Genomic DNA, 18,069 nt, shown 5'->3' with positions numbered 1-18,069 from the left:
TCGATCGTCCTTGACACGTTCTCCACTTCCGTTCACCAAAAGAACGAAGAAGTAGAGTCGGTAACCGTAGAGTATCGGTCGGTATTAAGCATCATCTTGGAGGACCAACAACCCCGAAAGGAAAACCGGAAGTGAGTCTGGTTCGACGAGCAACCCCCGTGGCCATACGAAAACGTGCGGGAGGAGGTGAGATTTTCGAAGGTAGTGGAGCAACGAAGAAACGCAGGCGCTGATGCGATCAATAAACGGTCCTCCTACAGTCGAGGGCAAGAAATCAGTAGCGTACGAGTACGCGATCGGCGAGGGTGGGTGCGCGCATTTGTTGTTGGACGAGAGACGTACGAAAACAACGGGCCACCACCTTCCGGTGCGTGCGGACGGTGTGGAAAACGAGCTGCCAGGTAGCGAGGGTTGCAGACTAGGCGGCTCGTTCAGCAGCATGCAACCACCACCTAGAAAAGTAAGCTATCTGATCAAAAATCCCATCTCAATCCTTATCTTCGTTTATCTTTATCTTCTTTTTTATTTTTACTTTATATACCTCTCTTTCTCTCTCTCTCTCTCTCTCTCTCTATCTATCTATCTATCTATCTATCTATCTATCTATCTATCTCTCTCTTTCTCTCCGTCTCTTTGCCTTTTAAAATCAACCTTCACCCTCATTATCATCGGCATACTCAATGAACTTAACCGGATTCCCTACTTCTCGCGCATACTCGGCTTTCTATATCTTTCATAATCATTTCCTTAGCCGATAAAGTTTCGCCGACGTCTCAGTTATCTTTCTTTCTTTCTTTCTTACCCTCTCTTACCCTTTCTATCTGTATATCGATCTTCGACGTCACCGTACGCAAAAATCGACGTAAGCAGCGCCTCGACGGCATCACGATGAGAAAATCAATGCATGCTTCGGCGCACGTTTACGAATCTATGCCAAATGATAGTAGTTTCGTAGGTAATCGGGGCAAGGACCCGTGGATATGCTGTTATGAAATCAGACGGGTTCAACCTGCGTGAAAGACGTTGCGTGGATGCACGTATAGATCGGAAAAGATCGAAGCCGTTTTTATTCTTCGATGCTTCCTCAATCCTCCAATTTCTGACCCACTTTGCGTTATCATTCCGTCACACCGTCGATGTTTCGATCTTCAATGATATCATCAATGAGTTTTGTCGTTATCTCATTTCGATAGGATAACGTTCTGTAGATCGAGACATCTTAGAAATGATAGAAAAATTATCGTTCTATTGGATCTAAGTTCTATCTACGTATACCGAATCAGTTTTTAGCTTCCAAGGACGAGTCTTTTTATCGGAAAAGAATTCTAAGGCTTTCATCGAGATAGAAAGAAGTTATTAATATTAATGGAAAAGTTAGTTTTCTTTTTTTTTTCTTCTTTTTAATAAATTCATTATTTTCTCTCATTCTTCTAAAAATGGACAGAACTTTTCCTTAGGATTTTTTACTTTAGAAACTTTTGTTACGATCTCAACTATTTTTCTTATTGTAAGAATGTTGTAAGAATGTACGAAGAGCTAAGAAATCTAGTGCATCGTAGGTCGCATTACGTAATCGGTATATATCCTACACTTATAGTTTCTCAACGTAAAAAATTCAAACTATCGATGATACTTTTTAAATTATCCCAATGTATTGATCTTTTAGGGAAATTATGCAAAATTTCTTAAGAATGTACACACAGAACAAGCTGCAAAGTTGCAAGCAAAAAATCAACATGAGTGCGATTTGCTGGAAGATATTCGGTGAGTTCAATGGGAACAAAATTTGTTATTAAATAAAAAAACATTTAAATATTATTACATAATTAGAGACAAACGTGTTAATTTGATCAATCACAAACTTGTTTCAGTAATTTTACAATTAAAAAATCCGCGATCGAAAAGTCATATTCCGAGGTAAGTTTAAAAAATATTTCGTTATGTCATAAAAAAAAATAAATAAATAAATTACGTTTCAAACGTGATTGATTTATGCGCAGATATATCATAATCAAAATATTTTAGGCATTACTCAAGATCTCTTCCGCATATTTGAATAAAAAGATACCAAACATTCCGGACCTTAAGGTCGAAGGGGGAGATGAAAAATGGTACAGTATTCCAATGATCTAATATTCACGATTGGCATAGGAGATTAAATACAATTAAAACATTATAAATTATAGGAATATGTGGAATGTATGGAGAACGGTGCTCGAGGAGAACGAAAAACTCGCGAGAGCTCGTTTAGCGGCCGTTGAAGTTTTTCAACAACAAATTGCCGACGACGCAAAAAGTTTAAAAATGCACAAAATTCAAATTTCAAAAAAGGTACATTTTAATAAGGATATATATAACAGAAAAAAAATTATATATATATATATATATATATATATATATATATATATAACAATGTTATCGGAGTAGACACGACCTCTCTTTTCGTTTATCTTTTAGGCAATCGACCAATTATTGATAGTACAAAAAGAGTTACAAGCCTGTGTACAGGATGTCGATAAAACGAAAAAATTATACTTCGACGAGGAACACAGTGCTCACGATGTTCGAGATAAAGCGAAAGATATAGAAGAAAAGTATGTGACTATAATTTTTTATCTATACTATATACTTCAATTTTGATTATTTATTGCATTTATTTATTATTATATTATATCACATAGATTAAAGAAAAAGAAGGGTTCCTTCTTCCAGTCAATAACGTCACTGCAAAAAAATAGTGCTAAGGTAACAGTAAAAATTTGACCTGTCTACAAATAATTTAAAACAAATGATTTATTATACAAATTTGTATTATGAATTAGGTAAGCTCAAAACGCGATGCTTTGGAAGAAAAATCTACAGGAGCTCGTAATGATTATCTACTTAGTCTTGCTGCTGCCAATGCTCATCAGAATAGATATTTTGTAGTTGATTTACAATCTACTATGCAAGTAAGAACACATCGTCATAACTTTTTTTCTTCTTCTTTATAGATTTTTCTATCTTGACGCTGTTTTTATACAAATAAATTTTCTAGTATTTGGAACAAGGCGTTTACGATAAAGTAGCTGAATATTTAACTCTTATGGGTCGTACAGAACTTCTTACATGCTTGGCAACGCAAAATAGTTTTGGCAAAATTCGCGATCAAGCTCAACAGGTATAACTAATGTTATATATACTTATGTGTGTGTGCGTGTGTATAATATGATATCTCTGCAAGCCAAATTCGAGAAGTATGTAGAAAGAGAATTTTTTAGAAAGATTGATCTAACATAAAATGCTCGTCCGACATATTATTTTGAAAAGAGAGAGAGAGAGACAGAGAAAGAGAGTGATTCATTGCACATCTTTTTTTTCAATAATCAAAAAACTCGAGCGATTATTTTTTACAAAACATCTTGTTATGTACGTATGTGTGCGTGTGTCTATATATATATATACACATATACTCATATATACTCACACACACACACACACACTCACTCACACACACACACACACACACACACACACACACACACACACACACATGCACACGCGAAGTAAAGAATACATAATATATACATGACTTACTGATTTCAGTTAAGTGCATGGTCTTACAGAGATATCCTGTTTAAACTACATTTATGTATATTATCCATGTAATATTTGCAGTAAAGGATTTACATAGGTGTATGGGTATGATGTCGTTGAAAATTATGTTAAAAAGGATTTTAAATTAATATCGATTTTTTTATAGCTCACTAGGGAATATAATATACAATGCTGCTGCCTATATTATCCTGTCTTAAAGCAGCACATACAATATGAATTTGAACCATGCGATAGTGATCCGGTAGATAGGTTCGTATCAATAATAGTATATAACTATTAGAGATCAAATAAAATTCTTATATAGATCGTGATAATCAAATCAAAGTGGATCGTTCTTTACAACAGGATAACTGCTGATCATGCTGCTGCTACTACTTTGGGTAAAGAAGCACGTCGCTGGTCGACGAGAATCGCTCGTGAAGTGGGTAGTATACGAGAAAATAATCGAAAATTACAAGTACTTCAGCAGTTGAAGGAATCTGGACAGAAGGTAAAGAAAAGCCTATAATCATTTTGTCCTAACAACGTGTTAATTAAAATTTGTTTTATAGACTGATCCTAGCGATCCGAATGGGCCTGATGTAGACACAAAAATGGATGAATTAAAACATAGTATTCGCCGGGCAGAGGTATTACTTACTACGACATTAAATTTCTCTATATATGTAAATAAATAAATAAATATATATATATATATATATACATCTGTCTATATATATAAACTTTCGGTTGATAGACGGCGAAATTAAAAGCAGAGGCAAGAATAGAATGTCTTCGACATGGAGGAGGTCGGTTAACGAAACAATCGTTGAAAAAATAATAGAAACAAAAAAAATTCAAAATTAATTTAAAGATCACATGTTATTTTTCGTTTAGTGAACGTCGACGAATGGCTTCAAGAAGCTGAAACGTTGAGTGTCCAAGACATGCCAAGATCGGCCAGTTCTTTGTCAGTTAGAACCGACGCATCTGGCGCAGGGGTAATAATAAAGAACGTTGTAGCAAAAGCGAGTCACAATGGCACCGTTGTCTTACAAAAAAATATTTTTAAGCAGGAGCATCCTTCCTCGGAATCGTTCTACGACAGTGATGGCGATGGTGGTAGCGATTTAACGACAGTAGAAAGACCTGGTACTCGCAATGCAGCGCAACAAGAGGAAGAGGTTCAAGAAGAAAGACAAAGGCACGACAGCGAAGAGGTCGATGGTAAGTATCGTTATTACGAACTCTGTAGGAAATAAAGAAATAACGTTTTACCGTGTTTTAGCTTTACTCGAGCAAGAGCAACAACGGATAGAACAGTTAACTGCTGGTTGGGACGACCCAACATCTGTTGATTGGTCGAACGAAGAGAAAGATGAACAAGTAGAAACGCAAGAACCTGCTCCTGTTCAACAAATATACAAATGCACGGCACTATATTCGTATACGGTGAGTAAGACATTTTGTAATAATCCTTTTCTAGTGCTTTCTTTTTACTTAGAGAATCGATCCTGTCGTTAGGCACAAAATCCGGACGAGTTGTCGATCGTCGAAAGCGAACAACTCGACGTTGTTGGCGAAGGCGACGGAGATGGTTGGTTGAGGGCACGAAATTATCGCGGGGAAGAAGGTTACGTACCACAAAATTATTTGGACGTTGAAAGAGAGCCGGATACGACGTCTGGCCTTTCTTCTCAAGGACCTGGCCTCGTCCAACAAATATCCTTCTCTTCTGTGGATTACACTGTAGACGATCACGATGCCGTTGATCCCGATGCTAATTTACAACCTGCTATACAACAGGAACAACAGGAGGCCATAATGCAAAATCATATAAGTGGTAAGTTATTATAAAAAAATAATACGTCGTTTTCATACGAATCAATATGTCATGTACTTTCAGATATCGATCAGTATTGCATCGCTCTTTACGATTACGATGCTACGTGTGAAGAAGAACTTAGTTTCCTCGAAGGTGATATCGTTAAAGTACTTAGAAAGGAACCGCATGATGTTGACGATGGCTGGTGGGAAGGAGAATTACGAGGATGCCAAGGATTATTCCCGTCTCTTGTTGTCGAACCGTGTGCTCCTGATGGTTCACCTTTGACTCCTCAGGTTTGAAGATCGATATCTGGTCAAATGGATATAGGGAACAAATGGGACATCTTTGACGAATGAACTTTGACAATTTTCTTAATTTAGGAGGATATGACACCACCGAGTTCTGCTCCACCTGTCTTTACACCGCCCGAAGTGCCGGAATTCTTGCTGGAACAGGAAGCCGCACAATTTATTTCAAATGGTAAACATTTCTCTCTTTTTCTTTTTTGTTTTTTATAAATACTTTTTATAATAAAAAAAAAAATAATAATAATGAAATAGTTAAACACTTTCGATATTGTTCAATTTAGAAATTTCCGATGGAAAAACTGAAGAAGAACAAAGTGGTTTTGTAATAAACTTAACGAGGGGTCAAAAGGAACATTACGGCTCGCAATTTGAAGAGGAGAAATCCGAGCCTCCTGGAATAGTCGGTAAGAGATGATCGTTAATGGATCTATAAAATTACGTATTCGTATATTTAACAAAACTTATATAAAGAGCCAATTTGATTTATTCGGATCTTACTATCCTAGTTGTGGAAGCATCCGAAGATGCGGAAGATAAGGTAAAGATATTCGCTTTAACGAACGTAGGAATAAAATTGATTCAAATGTAGGCAATTCTGCGGAAATAATTGCATAATATTTTGATTCATTGCGAACGTTAATGGCGAATACTTCTTTTTTTCTTTTTTCTTTTTTTTCTTTTTTTCTTTTTTTCTTTTTTTATTTCGACAGACTACTGCTGGCGAAAAGGAGGAACAATTGTCGGAAAATGTAACGGACGATACTGCAGAAAATGCGAAAGAAGACTTTGGATTGGGTGTCGCACAAATTGTTATTACAGCAGCAACTCCAATGGAAGAAGTTGAACATCCATTTCCAGGAGTAAATGAAAGTACGGACGATACGGTGAAATCAACGGAAAGTTCTGAAGGAGATTTACCGTCAAGCGTTACCACAGATATGAATGAAAGCGACTGCAAGGAAACTACTGTCATTATGAACGAACACGATGAACAAGAAGTTACAGAAGTTGCAGAGGATATAGAAGAGAAATCAACGGTGGATGACTTGCCAACGGATTCGGCGCCATTTCCATTAAGTAGTAGCTCCGGTAGCGAAGCAGACTCAACGTCCGGCCCGAGTACAGCAGATAACTCTCAGTCAATTCCGTCACGAGGCACGGTTATAGATGCACAAGAAGCAGAAGAGATTGCGATTATACTTGAAAAGGTAGTTTGTGGTGGGAGGGCAAGTATTCCTGACGAATTACAACCTGACCAATTAGAAAAGCTTCAAAATTTAAAAGAATCGAATGCCTAGGAATGACTATACCTCGGAGATACCGATTATCCTGCCTTAACGAATAAATGGGCTCTTCCAAAAAATCATCAGAACAAGTTCCAGCATTTGTTGGAGTTTTGGAAATCTCCCGAGGTTATTGGGAAAAAAGACTAATGAATTAACCAAACAACCAAAGATTTTTATGTTAATACAACGTACACAACTCTTTTGCTAGGCAACACTCTAGTAACATATATAAACCAAGAAGTTGCGACTTTTGCAATTTGCGAGGCATCTATGTACAGTTGTAAGGTAACAAAAAGAATTGTCGATACCTGTAATAGAAAATCTTTTGGTGGTTCATGTACATTTTAAGAGAATACAATGGTGTTGCATGTATAAGAGACAATTGTTTTATTTAACATGTTCATAGATGTATATATATATATATATATATCATAAAATAATTATCATAGTAGCCCTATCCAACATGCACCCTTTATCTATAAAGAGCATGCGTTTGAATATAAAAGGAAACTATAGACTTAAGCTGGCATTCTGAGAGCACCATCCAATCTTATCGTTTCTCCATTTAGAAGTGGATTTTCGATTATATGTTGTGCCAGTTGCGCATATTCATCGGGTAGACCTAATCTTTGAGGAAAAGGTATCATTTTGCACAAAATGCTGCGTACTTTTTCTGGTAAAGCTGATAATAACGGTGTATCGAATAATCCAGGTGCAATAGTAACGATACGTATACCCTGTTTAGACAAATCACGCGCGATTGGTAAAGTCATTCCAACTATAGCACCTTTACTGGCAGAGTACGCTGCTTGTCCCATTTGTCCTTCGTATGCTGCCACACTCGCTGTATTGATTACAACTCCACGTTCACCATTTTCGTTAGGTGTATTTTCACCAATAAGGCCAACGGCTAGTCTGATTACATTAAAAGTTCCAATCGTATTTACTTTAATTACCTTCTCAAAATCCTCGTATTTGTGTGGTATATTTTTGTTGAAATTATACGTCTTATAAGCGATTGCTATTCCTGCTGCATTTACAACTGCAGTTAACTTGCCAAACTTTTCCTTAGATACATTTAGAGCATTCATTACGTCTTCTTCCAAAGTGACCTATAAAAATATGTCGTATATAAAATTAATATAGGAAGATCATATATAAATACTATAATTAAGTAAAACTTTAATAAATGCAAGATTAACTTGTTATAGTCTTACATTGGTTGGTACAAACACAGCCTGATCTTCCAAATCATTAGCAAGCTCTTGTCCTTTCGAAGTAGGAAGATCAGCAATCACAACTTTTGCACCTTCTTTGACAAATCTTTGTACAGTTCCACGACCAAGACCAGAAGCTCCACCGGTTATTAATGCTACCGTGTTCTGAAATGTTTTTTAATTTGATACGTTTGTTCTACTATTTTATCCATATAAAAAACTATTATATTCTAATACATAATTGTAGAATCTAATCTATATGTCTATTTGTTACAGCTGTTATACTTTGTATAATCTTTGGTGCAACAAAACTTGGTGCTAAACATATATTTTACGATAATAAGTTTTATACGATTGTGTGTCTTTATTAAAATATGTATATAAATGTGCAGAAAAATATACTTTAAAATAAAAATAATTTCTAACGCGTCACTGTGTATAATTGCCGGCATTTTAAAGTTTTGAAGTTGGCTATAATAATCTTAATTGCTATCAATTGTTATCAATAATTCCGAAAATAATTACCTTAAGCATTGCAGATATTTAAGCAAAATTGAAATAAATTCTAAACGAACTACGCTCGGATATGGATGAAAAGAGAGTGTGAAATGATCAGGTTCGAAATACCGATGGATCGAATAATTATAAAATATGAACATTGACCCGTACGGTATGCCTTTTACCACTCCTCATAACCTCACAACAGATGCGTAACCTATAATAAAGAAATAATCTTTATAGATCGATTAAATTTAACACGCAGAAAAAAGAAAACTTATGCTATGTAACTTCAAGAAGAGATCGAAGTCATTATTTTTCTTCGACCGAAGGGAATTAAAAAAAGAAAGAAAACTTTTATTCGAAAAATCGTAGCGAAAGGAACGTAATCCGGTGTTTATCAATTAACGTTTTCTTTTCGAACGTATTAGCATTTTTCTCTCCTTGATAAATATAACATTGTTTAGGGATAACAGTATATTCTTGAAAAAAAAAAAAAAAAAAAAAAGAAACGAACAATCAACAAATCATAAAAGTCGTATCATTTACATGTGGACGTAATCAGATTTAGAATAGATGATCAAATAAATAACAATAAATTAATAAATAAAAATAACAATAAAAAGTTGTAAATCACAAAAGAAAACTTATCACCTTAGTGGACGGTATCGATGCAATTAATTGTTTAATTAACCAATCAATAAGAGCGATAGATTAAAGCCTGTTCCATCTAACTAACGACAGTACTTTTCTTTTTCGTATCGGTGTAAAGAGTATTTCGTAATACTCCGAACAACTTTGCAACAAAGAGTGTAATTACGAATCGTACGTGGCGCTGCCCAGCGTCGAAAGGAGGCAAAATAATAGCGCCATTTTGTTCAGTACCCGTTGGACGCGTATGTGTCGCGCTTCGTCGTCGCGTAGTTTGCATGGCGCGTGTCTTTAATGACTGTCAACAGAAATAATAATAATTTTTGCTATTCGACCACAGTTGCGATGGGATCGTGAGTGAGTAGTGTTGTTTCAGAATGAAGGGGATATATTCGATAATAGGTGTGTTCTTTGTGTAGTACAACGAAGGTGAAAAGAACTTGAGAAAATCTAACAGGGACAAGGATAAAAGGAGAAGGACTACGAATGTCTGGACGATCCTAACAGAAAAAGGAATGGATCGCAAAAACGTCTGTCATTGGGACGTTGAAAAAAAAGCGATCTTCAGAATGATTCACGAAAAATTATCATCTCGGGAAGAAGCACTCTTCGTGCAGGTAAAGAAAAAGGGATTGGGCATTAAACTCGTCGAATCGATAAAGCGTCCGTCACACGCATGGACACACTTGCGCGTTCAGCAGCGCGCGCGTACCCGCTTGCGCTCTCACTCCCTCGACGCGTTCCCCTTTCTTTTTTTTTTCTTTCTCTTTCTTTCTCTGTCTCTCTTTCTCTTTCTCTCTCTTTTTTTCTTTTTTTTTTTTGCCCTCCTACGAGACCGCTGATTCGTCCGTCGTAAGTCGCTCGGTAGCCGGAAGGGGTCGATGCCATGCGATGCCTATGTTTTTTACTCCTCGAATACGACATGGCCAGGTTACGTATCGAACGTAGCGCGACGCTTTTTATTTTTCATGCATTTAGACCATCTTTTAATCCAGCCCAAATTTTATCTCTTTTCTTTTCCTCTCTGTTGTATCCTGGAAACCATCGTCCATTTTCTTTTCTTTTTATTATTATTATTATTATTGTTGTTGTTGTTACTATTATCATCATCATCATCATCATCGCTGTTCTTTCAATCTATTTTCCTATTCGTTCGATTTAAATTCTCTTTTATGATCGACCTTCTTCAATTTGTTTACAAATATTATTGACAAGAAAAAGATTTACATTCTTAAATTAACTCGATCGACTGCTCGTAGTTTGTTACTATTACTTTTACAATCGATTAGATCTGTATCTCATAGATCGAAATTCAAGGCTGACGTTGAAATGGCCGACGCTACAAAGAAAGGAAAAGATTCGAGAATTTTATAAAGATTTGTAACTTTTTTTATCGTTTGTTCTACTTTATCGTAACTAAATTAAGTAATGGTAATGCGATGATCGCGATGTTATTATCGTAGCAATAATAAGTTGTTGGGGTTGGATTCGACGATGTTAAATATTACGAGTAGGCTTCGCATCGCGATCACCGGCTTTATCGAGTGATTTCAATGCACGGATGTAGAACAGAATTGTGATACATTGCATTCTTGGATAAGAACACAATTCGTTCGATCGTTCCTCGTGATTACAGCCGATTGTTTATTAAATAAATATTACGATTACGAACAATGTACGTACGTTTTCACCGTACAAGTGCAAAGTAATTATGAATTATATCATATTAGATAAATTATAGATGTATATGTATAAAATAATGTAAATATTATAATCATCGAAAGTCGCAATAATTACACTTAGCAAAATTCAAAGTAAGTAACGTATATCAAAAGGAACATTTTGAGAAACCTCCATTATACATTTGCATTGTTTAAAGTGTATTTGGTTAATACGAATAACAATTTGAATTCCAACAGTGTATTATCTTATTACAGTTTTTTGTTTATCATTTCTCTATTTCTTTTCAGGATTAAAATATCAATTCACAGATAATAATGCGTACTCCTGCTGAAGCCGAGAAGATAGCCCAACCTGAGATGTTCAATCTCGAATCTCAGGAACCAGTCGCTTCGTCCGAAGTGAACCAAGTCATCTTATCCACTTCTCATCCAGAGGCACATATATTTACAAATAGGTGTGAAAAATAAATTACACTTTAACGTTAAGATAAGACGAAAAAGATAATTCGATAAAGAGTAGCTTGTTATTTCTAATTTGTAATAATTAATTAAGCTTATGTATAAATTTCTTTCTCTTTTCTATTATCTATATGATCTTATTTGTATCTTATCTATATATGATATCATTTAATATTATTTTCAAAATTATTATAAATATACAAATTGGTATGTGTGTGTATACATACATACGTACATACATATTATTTACAACGAGTCAGATCAAATTTGTTTTTGAAAATTTTTGCGCTTGAACCAAACGAAGTCACATGTTTTGTTGTAAATCAAACTTAACTGAGCGATAGAGAGGGGGAGGGAGAGAGAGAGAGAGAGAGAAAGAGAAACAGCGAACGTTAGCCCTCTGTCGGCAGGTTGTATCAGTTTATCTCACGCTTCGGTATGTTTGTGTGTATGGCGTTTATCTTGTATGGCTTTGTACATATTTTCTCGGCTGAATCTACTTCCTTTCGTCAAGTGCGTGGAGAAACAGATCGTAAGGTGTTGTTTTTATCCGGCGTACGAAACGTTGGCCTTTTGATGCATGTATCACGTATAGCACAATGGTTCTCGCGCGGTTTTTTTCCAAGAAAGTGCAAGTACAGCCTGATGTAATCGTCGCCGTCGATGTACCAAAGAACGTTGATACAAAGAGGTGAGCTCGAAAATAAATTTAATAGTATTGGACGAGCTTTTAGTAAATAATTCCTCTTTGGTTCGCGATTAAAAATGAAAGGATACGATTGTAAATATATATTTTACGATTATGTCGTCGACCAAAATGAACGACGTCGTCGACGTTTCACGAATAACCTACACATATAAAATAGTAGATCAGATAAGGACGGTAAAAAATCTACCGTATCGTTTGATCTGTCAAGAAATTTCGATGTCTTTTTTTTTTTTTTTTTATCTTTTTCGATTCTCTTATCAAAATGAAATTATCCTTATAACGTGATTAAGATGTCTCTCGTTATTATACAATGACGATTCATTTATAATGAAGTATTATTAATGACTGTTATTCGTTGTCTGCGAGAATCGTCTCGTGCGCGCGTACACGGCTCGTGCACGCGATGCGTACGACGTCACGAAATGTGACGTGCATACGCGACATGTATGGAGTGGTAGGTAACATCCGAAGTCTCTTAGAATTCTATGAACTATGCTATTGGGTAGAATTTTATTTTTTAATCGAAAGGGAACAATAGCATTTTTTCTTTGTCGTATGCGTTTGAAATAATATGATATGGTGTATATTTGGCAGAATAACTAGAAATAATTTATGATTATGCTTTAGCATGCTATGCATTCAGGAAGAGTTAGGTCAACTAAGTGGAATCGCAGGAGGACCAATTATTAACGATACGCAAGTTCAAATACACAATAGCAATCAAACGAATTCGGACAGCAACAGTAATTGTAGCGAATTTGCAACAAAATGTACCTCGGGATCTGTTAGTTTAGACGCTCAAAGATCGAGCTGGGTCGAAGGAATATTAGGATGTATGCGACCCGTTTGGACTATGCTATCGAAGGCTGCTGTCAATGAAAAAATTAAAGGACATCAAAGTAAGCACCATTTTTATATGTGTATACTTATACACGCTCTTCTTATCAATACCGAATATTACAACTTTTTTAATATAATTAATATTTAAAAGTTCAGTATCATATATAGTAGGAAAGCACGATGATTAGCATTGTATACAAATGCACGTATTATGTAAACGCTTTATACGAATGATATAAATCATATTTTATTATAGCCGATGATTGGGAAATACCGTTTGAATCCATTAGCGAACTTAAATGGTTGGGTTCTGGAGCTCAGGGAGCAGTTTTTAGCGGTAAATTGAACAAAGAGGTAGTAGCTGTTAAAAAAGTAAGGGAACCACGTGAGACTGATATACGGCATTTACGAAAATTAAATCATCCGAATATAGTACAATTTAAGTAAGTTGATCGATTAAAAATAAATATTTGTTATATGTGCGATAATTAAAAACTTTTTATATACAAAAGTTTTTATAGAAACGTATAAGATCCTCTTATATCTATTCTAATGCGTAATACTTTTAGGGGAGTGTGTACGCAAGCACCGTGCTATTGCATAATTATGGAGTTTTGCCCATATGGACCTTTATACGATTTATTAAGAGCTGGGGAACCAGTCCCACCTACCAGATTAGTGTCTTGGTCGAAACAAATTGCAGCAGGAATGGCTTATCTTCATTCTCATAAAATTATACATAGAGATCTCAAAAGTCCAAAGTAAGTGTATAATTTTGTTAATAATATTTCTTTATATTATATTGGCGTATTTTTATAATCTATTTCGTGTTATGAAGTGTTCTAATAGGTCAAGGCGAAGTCGTGAAAATCAGTGATTTTGGTACTAGCAGAGAATGGAATGAAATTAGTACCAGAATGAGTTTTGCTGGAACCGTTGCATGGATGGCTCCAGAAATAATTAGAAATGAACCTTGCTCGGAAAAAGTTGATATATGGTCTTACGGTGTCGTCCTCTGGGAATTATTAAGCGGAGAAATACCTTACAAAGATGTTGATTCATCGGCTATTATTTGGGGTGTAGGAAACAACTCTCTTCATTTGCCCATTCCGGCGAGTTGTCCAGAAGGGTACAGATTACTTGTGAAACAGTGTTGGGCAGCTAAACCTCGTAACAGGCCTTCCTTCAAACATATTGAAATTCATCTTGGTATTGCAGCTGTGGAAGTGCTCTGTACAAAATCTGATGAATATTTTAAATCACAAGTAAGACTAAACTTATAATCAATATCTCTAGATATTTCAGTGTAATAAAATAAAATGACCTTTTAATTATAGCAATCTTGGAAAAAAGAAATAAGAGTTCATATGAAACAAATGCAATCAAATAGCTCCAGTAGTCCTCGATTCGAGGCCGATTTAATTAGACGAAGAGAAGATGAATTGAGGCATGCTCAGGATATAAGAGAACATTACGAACGTAAACTTGAACGTACTAATAATCTTTATTTGGAATTAAGTGCTGTGTTATTGCAGTTGGAACAGCGTGAACGAGACGTAATAAAGTGAGATATATTGACGACCTTTATATTGAGACACAATTTACGTTAAGCCATTCAAACGTTTTTATTCTCTTTTATTTGTTATATTTGTAGAAGAGAACAACAATCGGGATACAAACAATGTAAAAAACGTCTTGTACATCCGCTTTTGAAAGCACAGGAAAGATTATATCGTAGAAGAAATCCCACGATACAGTTTTCAACCTCCTCAACTCCCACTACGCCATCATCTCCTGTTGATTATCCGTTAAGCCCTGCTAAAGCAACCACTTTTACACAGTTGAACGAAGCGAATCAACCAGAGACTGTATTAGCATCGAATAATAATAATTTTAAGCAATGGAAATATAGACACCGAAGAGTTGGGTCTGGTTGTGGTGTGAATTGTAGTCCAAGATCGAGTCCTCATCGTGAGAGAAAGGTAGAGACAATTTTATGAAGAAAAATCGTTAATATTTACATTTATGCTTATAATTCGTTCATAAATTTCTTATTAAATCGTAATAATTCTATTATATCAAAAAAAAAAAAAAAAAAAAAAAAAAAATGTAGAGTATCGTAATATAGGAATAGTGAAGGCGTTACCATTTATTCCAGAGCAACGAAATAACGGCGAGGCTAGTCGATAATCAGACTCAAACAGATTTAACGGATATAAGTGGAAATGTCGTGAGTTCCATTAAAAACTCAATGAATTCTTCGATAACAGAAAAATCTTCGATAGATGGTATCGATGCACGGTCTATGGCTGAACACTCTATAGAATATTTCAATGGGAATCCAATTTTGTCTGAAACTCATTGTAAAATGCAGTCTAGTTCTTGTTCTAGTCCAGACCCCGAGCATGAAAATAATGCGAATGGAAATGAACGATTGGCAGACTGCAGTGACGACGATAATCTTGAGACTCTCGGTAGAAAAGTGACGGAAATTATAAATGCTAATCGCCTTATTTCGCCTATGGATAATGGAAATTGTGACGAAGTAATAAAATCACACAGGTAATTTTAAATCACTTTTAATCTGATGTATTATACGTGAATATTTTTTGTTACGTTATTTCGTAACGAGCAGAAGTCATTAATAAATACAATAAATGCGTCTTGTAGCAGGGGTAAAGATGAGCCTACGAAACTGCCAGCGAACTATTGTTCTGTCACGAGTACTTTAAATATATCACAAGAACAGTCTGAGAATAGAGTGAGGTCCTGTTCGGAATTTGTAAATACTCTGTGCGATCGTGAGGAGGATGATGCTTGCGAGGAAAGTTGGTCCGATGAAGAAGGAGAAGACCCAAATTATACTTATAGTTATTCTCTTAGACGTAGAAGGTACATTCGTTATTAAATAAGTTATATTCAGATAAAAAGTGTGTATTTGTGCGATCTCGAAGTTAATACAAACGTGTATCTATGTTTCTAGTATTGCAAGAAGGCCAATTGGTCCAGGTTGTAGATTAAGAAGATTTAAACAAGCAACCGTTAGAATAGAAGGAGTATTGGCCTCTGATGAGGAGAATACTTCAGAATATTCACATCCTCCGTCCAGTCAATCCTCTACATTAGAAAGTAATCCTGACGTTCAAAGGGTCCTTCGCAATATTCATCATTCACAAAAGGTAAATTTAATATGATCAATTTAAAGGTAAATGGCCGTATTTTATACGATTAGTTGGAAATTACAAATTTACATTTAACGCATTCTGTTATCGCTTAATTGTTATTCAGAGGAAAGGAATACATGATGGTTCGGATTCTTCAAGTCAGTCGGAAACGGATGAAGTCAGTGAGATTACTATTGCATCTCAACCAAACAATGCTAACGTAATAAGGTTGAAAAGTAATATATAGTTCGTATTAGTATCGTTTTTACGTCTCATTTAAGAATGATTTCCAATATATAATGTCACCTGCAATATTGGTCATTTAAGTAATCATGTTTCATCTATTTTTATTTTTTACAGCTTATATTACGTATTCCAGATGCTTGTCTATTTCAGGGTATATATTTCTTAGATTGTATCCGCCATGCATAATTTCTAAGTAAAACAAAAAAAAATCCATATAATTTCAGATATATCTATAGATCATACAAATAAAATCGTAATAAATACAAATAACAAATAGAAAGTAATATCAGGACAGGAATTTGAATTTTTACTACGTTGCTTACTGAATTTTTATCATATTTGCTAAATTTTACAACGAAAAAATCAATACACTTAGCACGTTCAATTTTTTTTTTTCTACATTCGCGACAATTCAAATCGTCAAAGCTATGGGGATGTATTTATTGAATGCTGAGACATTTCTTTTATATCGTAGATATAGATCGTATATAGAAATTTACTTATTTAGTGCATCAGGTTGAACGTGATTAACAATGTAAACATCATGATTTACTTTTCAGTAACTCATTCGTCAATTCATTCATCTTGTTCCATGAAAGATCATCTCATTTCTTTATGGTTATTTCCTTTATTTATAGTTCCTTTGTGTTATATAACGTAAAATTGTACCTTTGTAAACGACTTGGAAATAATTTTTGACGCAAGTTCAACTGATATAAAGATACAATTATAAAAATAGTTTCTCTTCTAGTATACCAAATAAACATTGTATAAACATTGTCTTTGGTAAGTCATAATCAGTAATGGTACAATGCGATAAGACTTTGGATTATATATCCTGTACAAATATCTGAGTGCATTAACAAATTGATCATTCCAGTAATTTGTATGATGGGTTTAACGAATTTATTTTGTATAAACTATTTAGAACAATATCACAATTTCATTATGAATAGCATGCGAAAGAAGTAGATCAAATAATAGTATGTTGCAAACATTTTGCATAGGAGCAGAGGTTTCACTTTAGAAAGGATAATGAAAGTATTTTTCACAAATAACGAAGAAGAAAATAAAAGTTAACAATAATTAGGTAATTAACGTGACACGAGTACTGATGGCCATTTGTATAAAGCGCGTCAATTTATATAAATTCGAAAAGATAGTTGCTATATATATATATATATCTATATCTATATCTATATATATATATATAGATATATAAAATATAGTCTTTCAAAATAATTCCTGAAACATAATATGGCATCTAATAGAATTGTGATTATTCGAAATATTACATTTAAGTGTATAAACAAATTGAAAAAAACTTATAATAAAATATTATTACTAATTTAATTAAAATATTCGTATATTCTCGACTATTTAAAAATAATGATTGAAAAAAATGATTTCCTTTATAAATACAATAGCATGATAAAGTTGAGTATTGTCATTGAATTTGATTATCCGAAAAAAATGTTCTATTTCAAAGAGATCAATTCTATAGTAGTTTCGGATAATCGAGGTTCTAGGTATATGTTCTTACATGATTCTAAATTTAAGAAAACACCAATATAAAATGAAAATAAAAGAGATAAATATAAAAAG

At 34.5% G+C, this 18,069-nt stretch overlaps 3 protein-coding genes across 9 annotated transcripts; 2 read left to right on the top strand and 1 right to left on the bottom strand.

Annotated features, from left to right (window-relative positions):
• The first annotated feature begins 92 nt into the window (after positions 1-92).
• LOC122634697 (protein nervous wreck) lies at positions 93-7,373 on the top strand. 2 transcript variants are annotated; one of them, XM_043823891.1, is made up of 22 exons: positions 93-460; positions 1,667-1,764; positions 1,872-1,917; positions 2,026-2,111; positions 2,187-2,331; positions 2,458-2,594; positions 2,682-2,745; positions 2,823-2,951; positions 3,038-3,160; positions 3,743-3,846; positions 3,943-4,087; positions 4,149-4,226; positions 4,334-4,385; positions 4,474-4,577; positions 4,653-4,803; positions 4,865-5,028; positions 5,101-5,419; positions 5,483-5,697; positions 5,785-5,884; positions 5,994-6,116; positions 6,219-6,250; positions 6,423-7,373. In XM_043823891.1, the coding sequence occupies exons 1-22, from the start codon at positions 233-235 to the stop codon at positions 7,008-7,010; spliced, it is 3,231 nt and encodes a 1,076-aa protein (XP_043679826.1). In that variant the 5' UTR covers positions 93-232; the 3' UTR covers positions 7,011-7,373. The 2 variants fall into 2 exon arrangements, with proteins under 2 accessions (XP_043679826.1, XP_043679825.1); XM_043823890.1 differs by having other exon boundaries at positions 4,650-4,803.
• On the bottom strand, positions 7,362-9,516 carry LOC122634700 (3-hydroxyacyl-CoA dehydrogenase type-2-like). The gene is made up of 4 exons (XM_043823906.1): positions 9,368-9,516; positions 8,741-8,930; positions 8,216-8,380; positions 7,362-8,110 (listed from the first exon to the last, which is right to left on the bottom strand). The coding sequence occupies exons 2-4, from the start codon at positions 8,747-8,749 to the stop codon at positions 7,517-7,519; spliced, it is 768 nt and encodes a 255-aa protein (XP_043679841.1). The 5' UTR covers positions 8,750-8,930; positions 9,368-9,516; the 3' UTR covers positions 7,362-7,516.
• A 76-nt stretch (positions 9,517-9,592) lies between these two features.
• Positions 9,593-17,347, top strand: LOC122634698 (mitogen-activated protein kinase kinase kinase 13). 6 transcript variants are annotated; one of them, XM_043823893.1, is made up of 13 exons: positions 9,594-9,721; positions 9,784-9,981; positions 11,356-11,501; positions 12,842-13,113; positions 13,311-13,497; positions 13,624-13,815; positions 13,893-14,319; positions 14,392-14,618; positions 14,709-15,036; positions 15,213-15,616; positions 15,725-15,946; positions 16,038-16,233; positions 16,343-17,347. In XM_043823893.1, the coding sequence occupies exons 2-13, from the start codon at positions 9,880-9,882 to the stop codon at positions 16,463-16,465; spliced, it is 2,826 nt and encodes a 941-aa protein (XP_043679828.1). In that variant the 5' UTR covers positions 9,594-9,721; positions 9,784-9,879; the 3' UTR covers positions 16,466-17,347. The 6 variants fall into 6 exon arrangements, with proteins under 6 accessions (XP_043679830.1, XP_043679828.1, XP_043679831.1 ...); XM_043823894.1 differs by having other exon boundaries at positions 9,604-9,721; positions 9,767-9,981; XM_043823895.1 differs by having other exon boundaries at positions 9,593-9,981; positions 15,728-15,946.
• The last annotated feature ends 722 nt before the right edge of the window (positions 17,348-18,069 follow it).

This window comes from Vespula pensylvanica, chromosome 15 (assembly GCF_014466175.1).
Source record: "Vespula pensylvanica isolate Volc-1 chromosome 15, ASM1446617v1, whole genome shotgun sequence".
In the NCBI taxonomy this organism is placed as follows: Eukaryota; Metazoa; Arthropoda; class Insecta; order Hymenoptera; family Vespidae; genus Vespula; species Vespula pensylvanica.
Note: the sequence above shows the minus strand (reverse complement) of the source record. Positions and strands in the feature narration are given on the sequence as shown.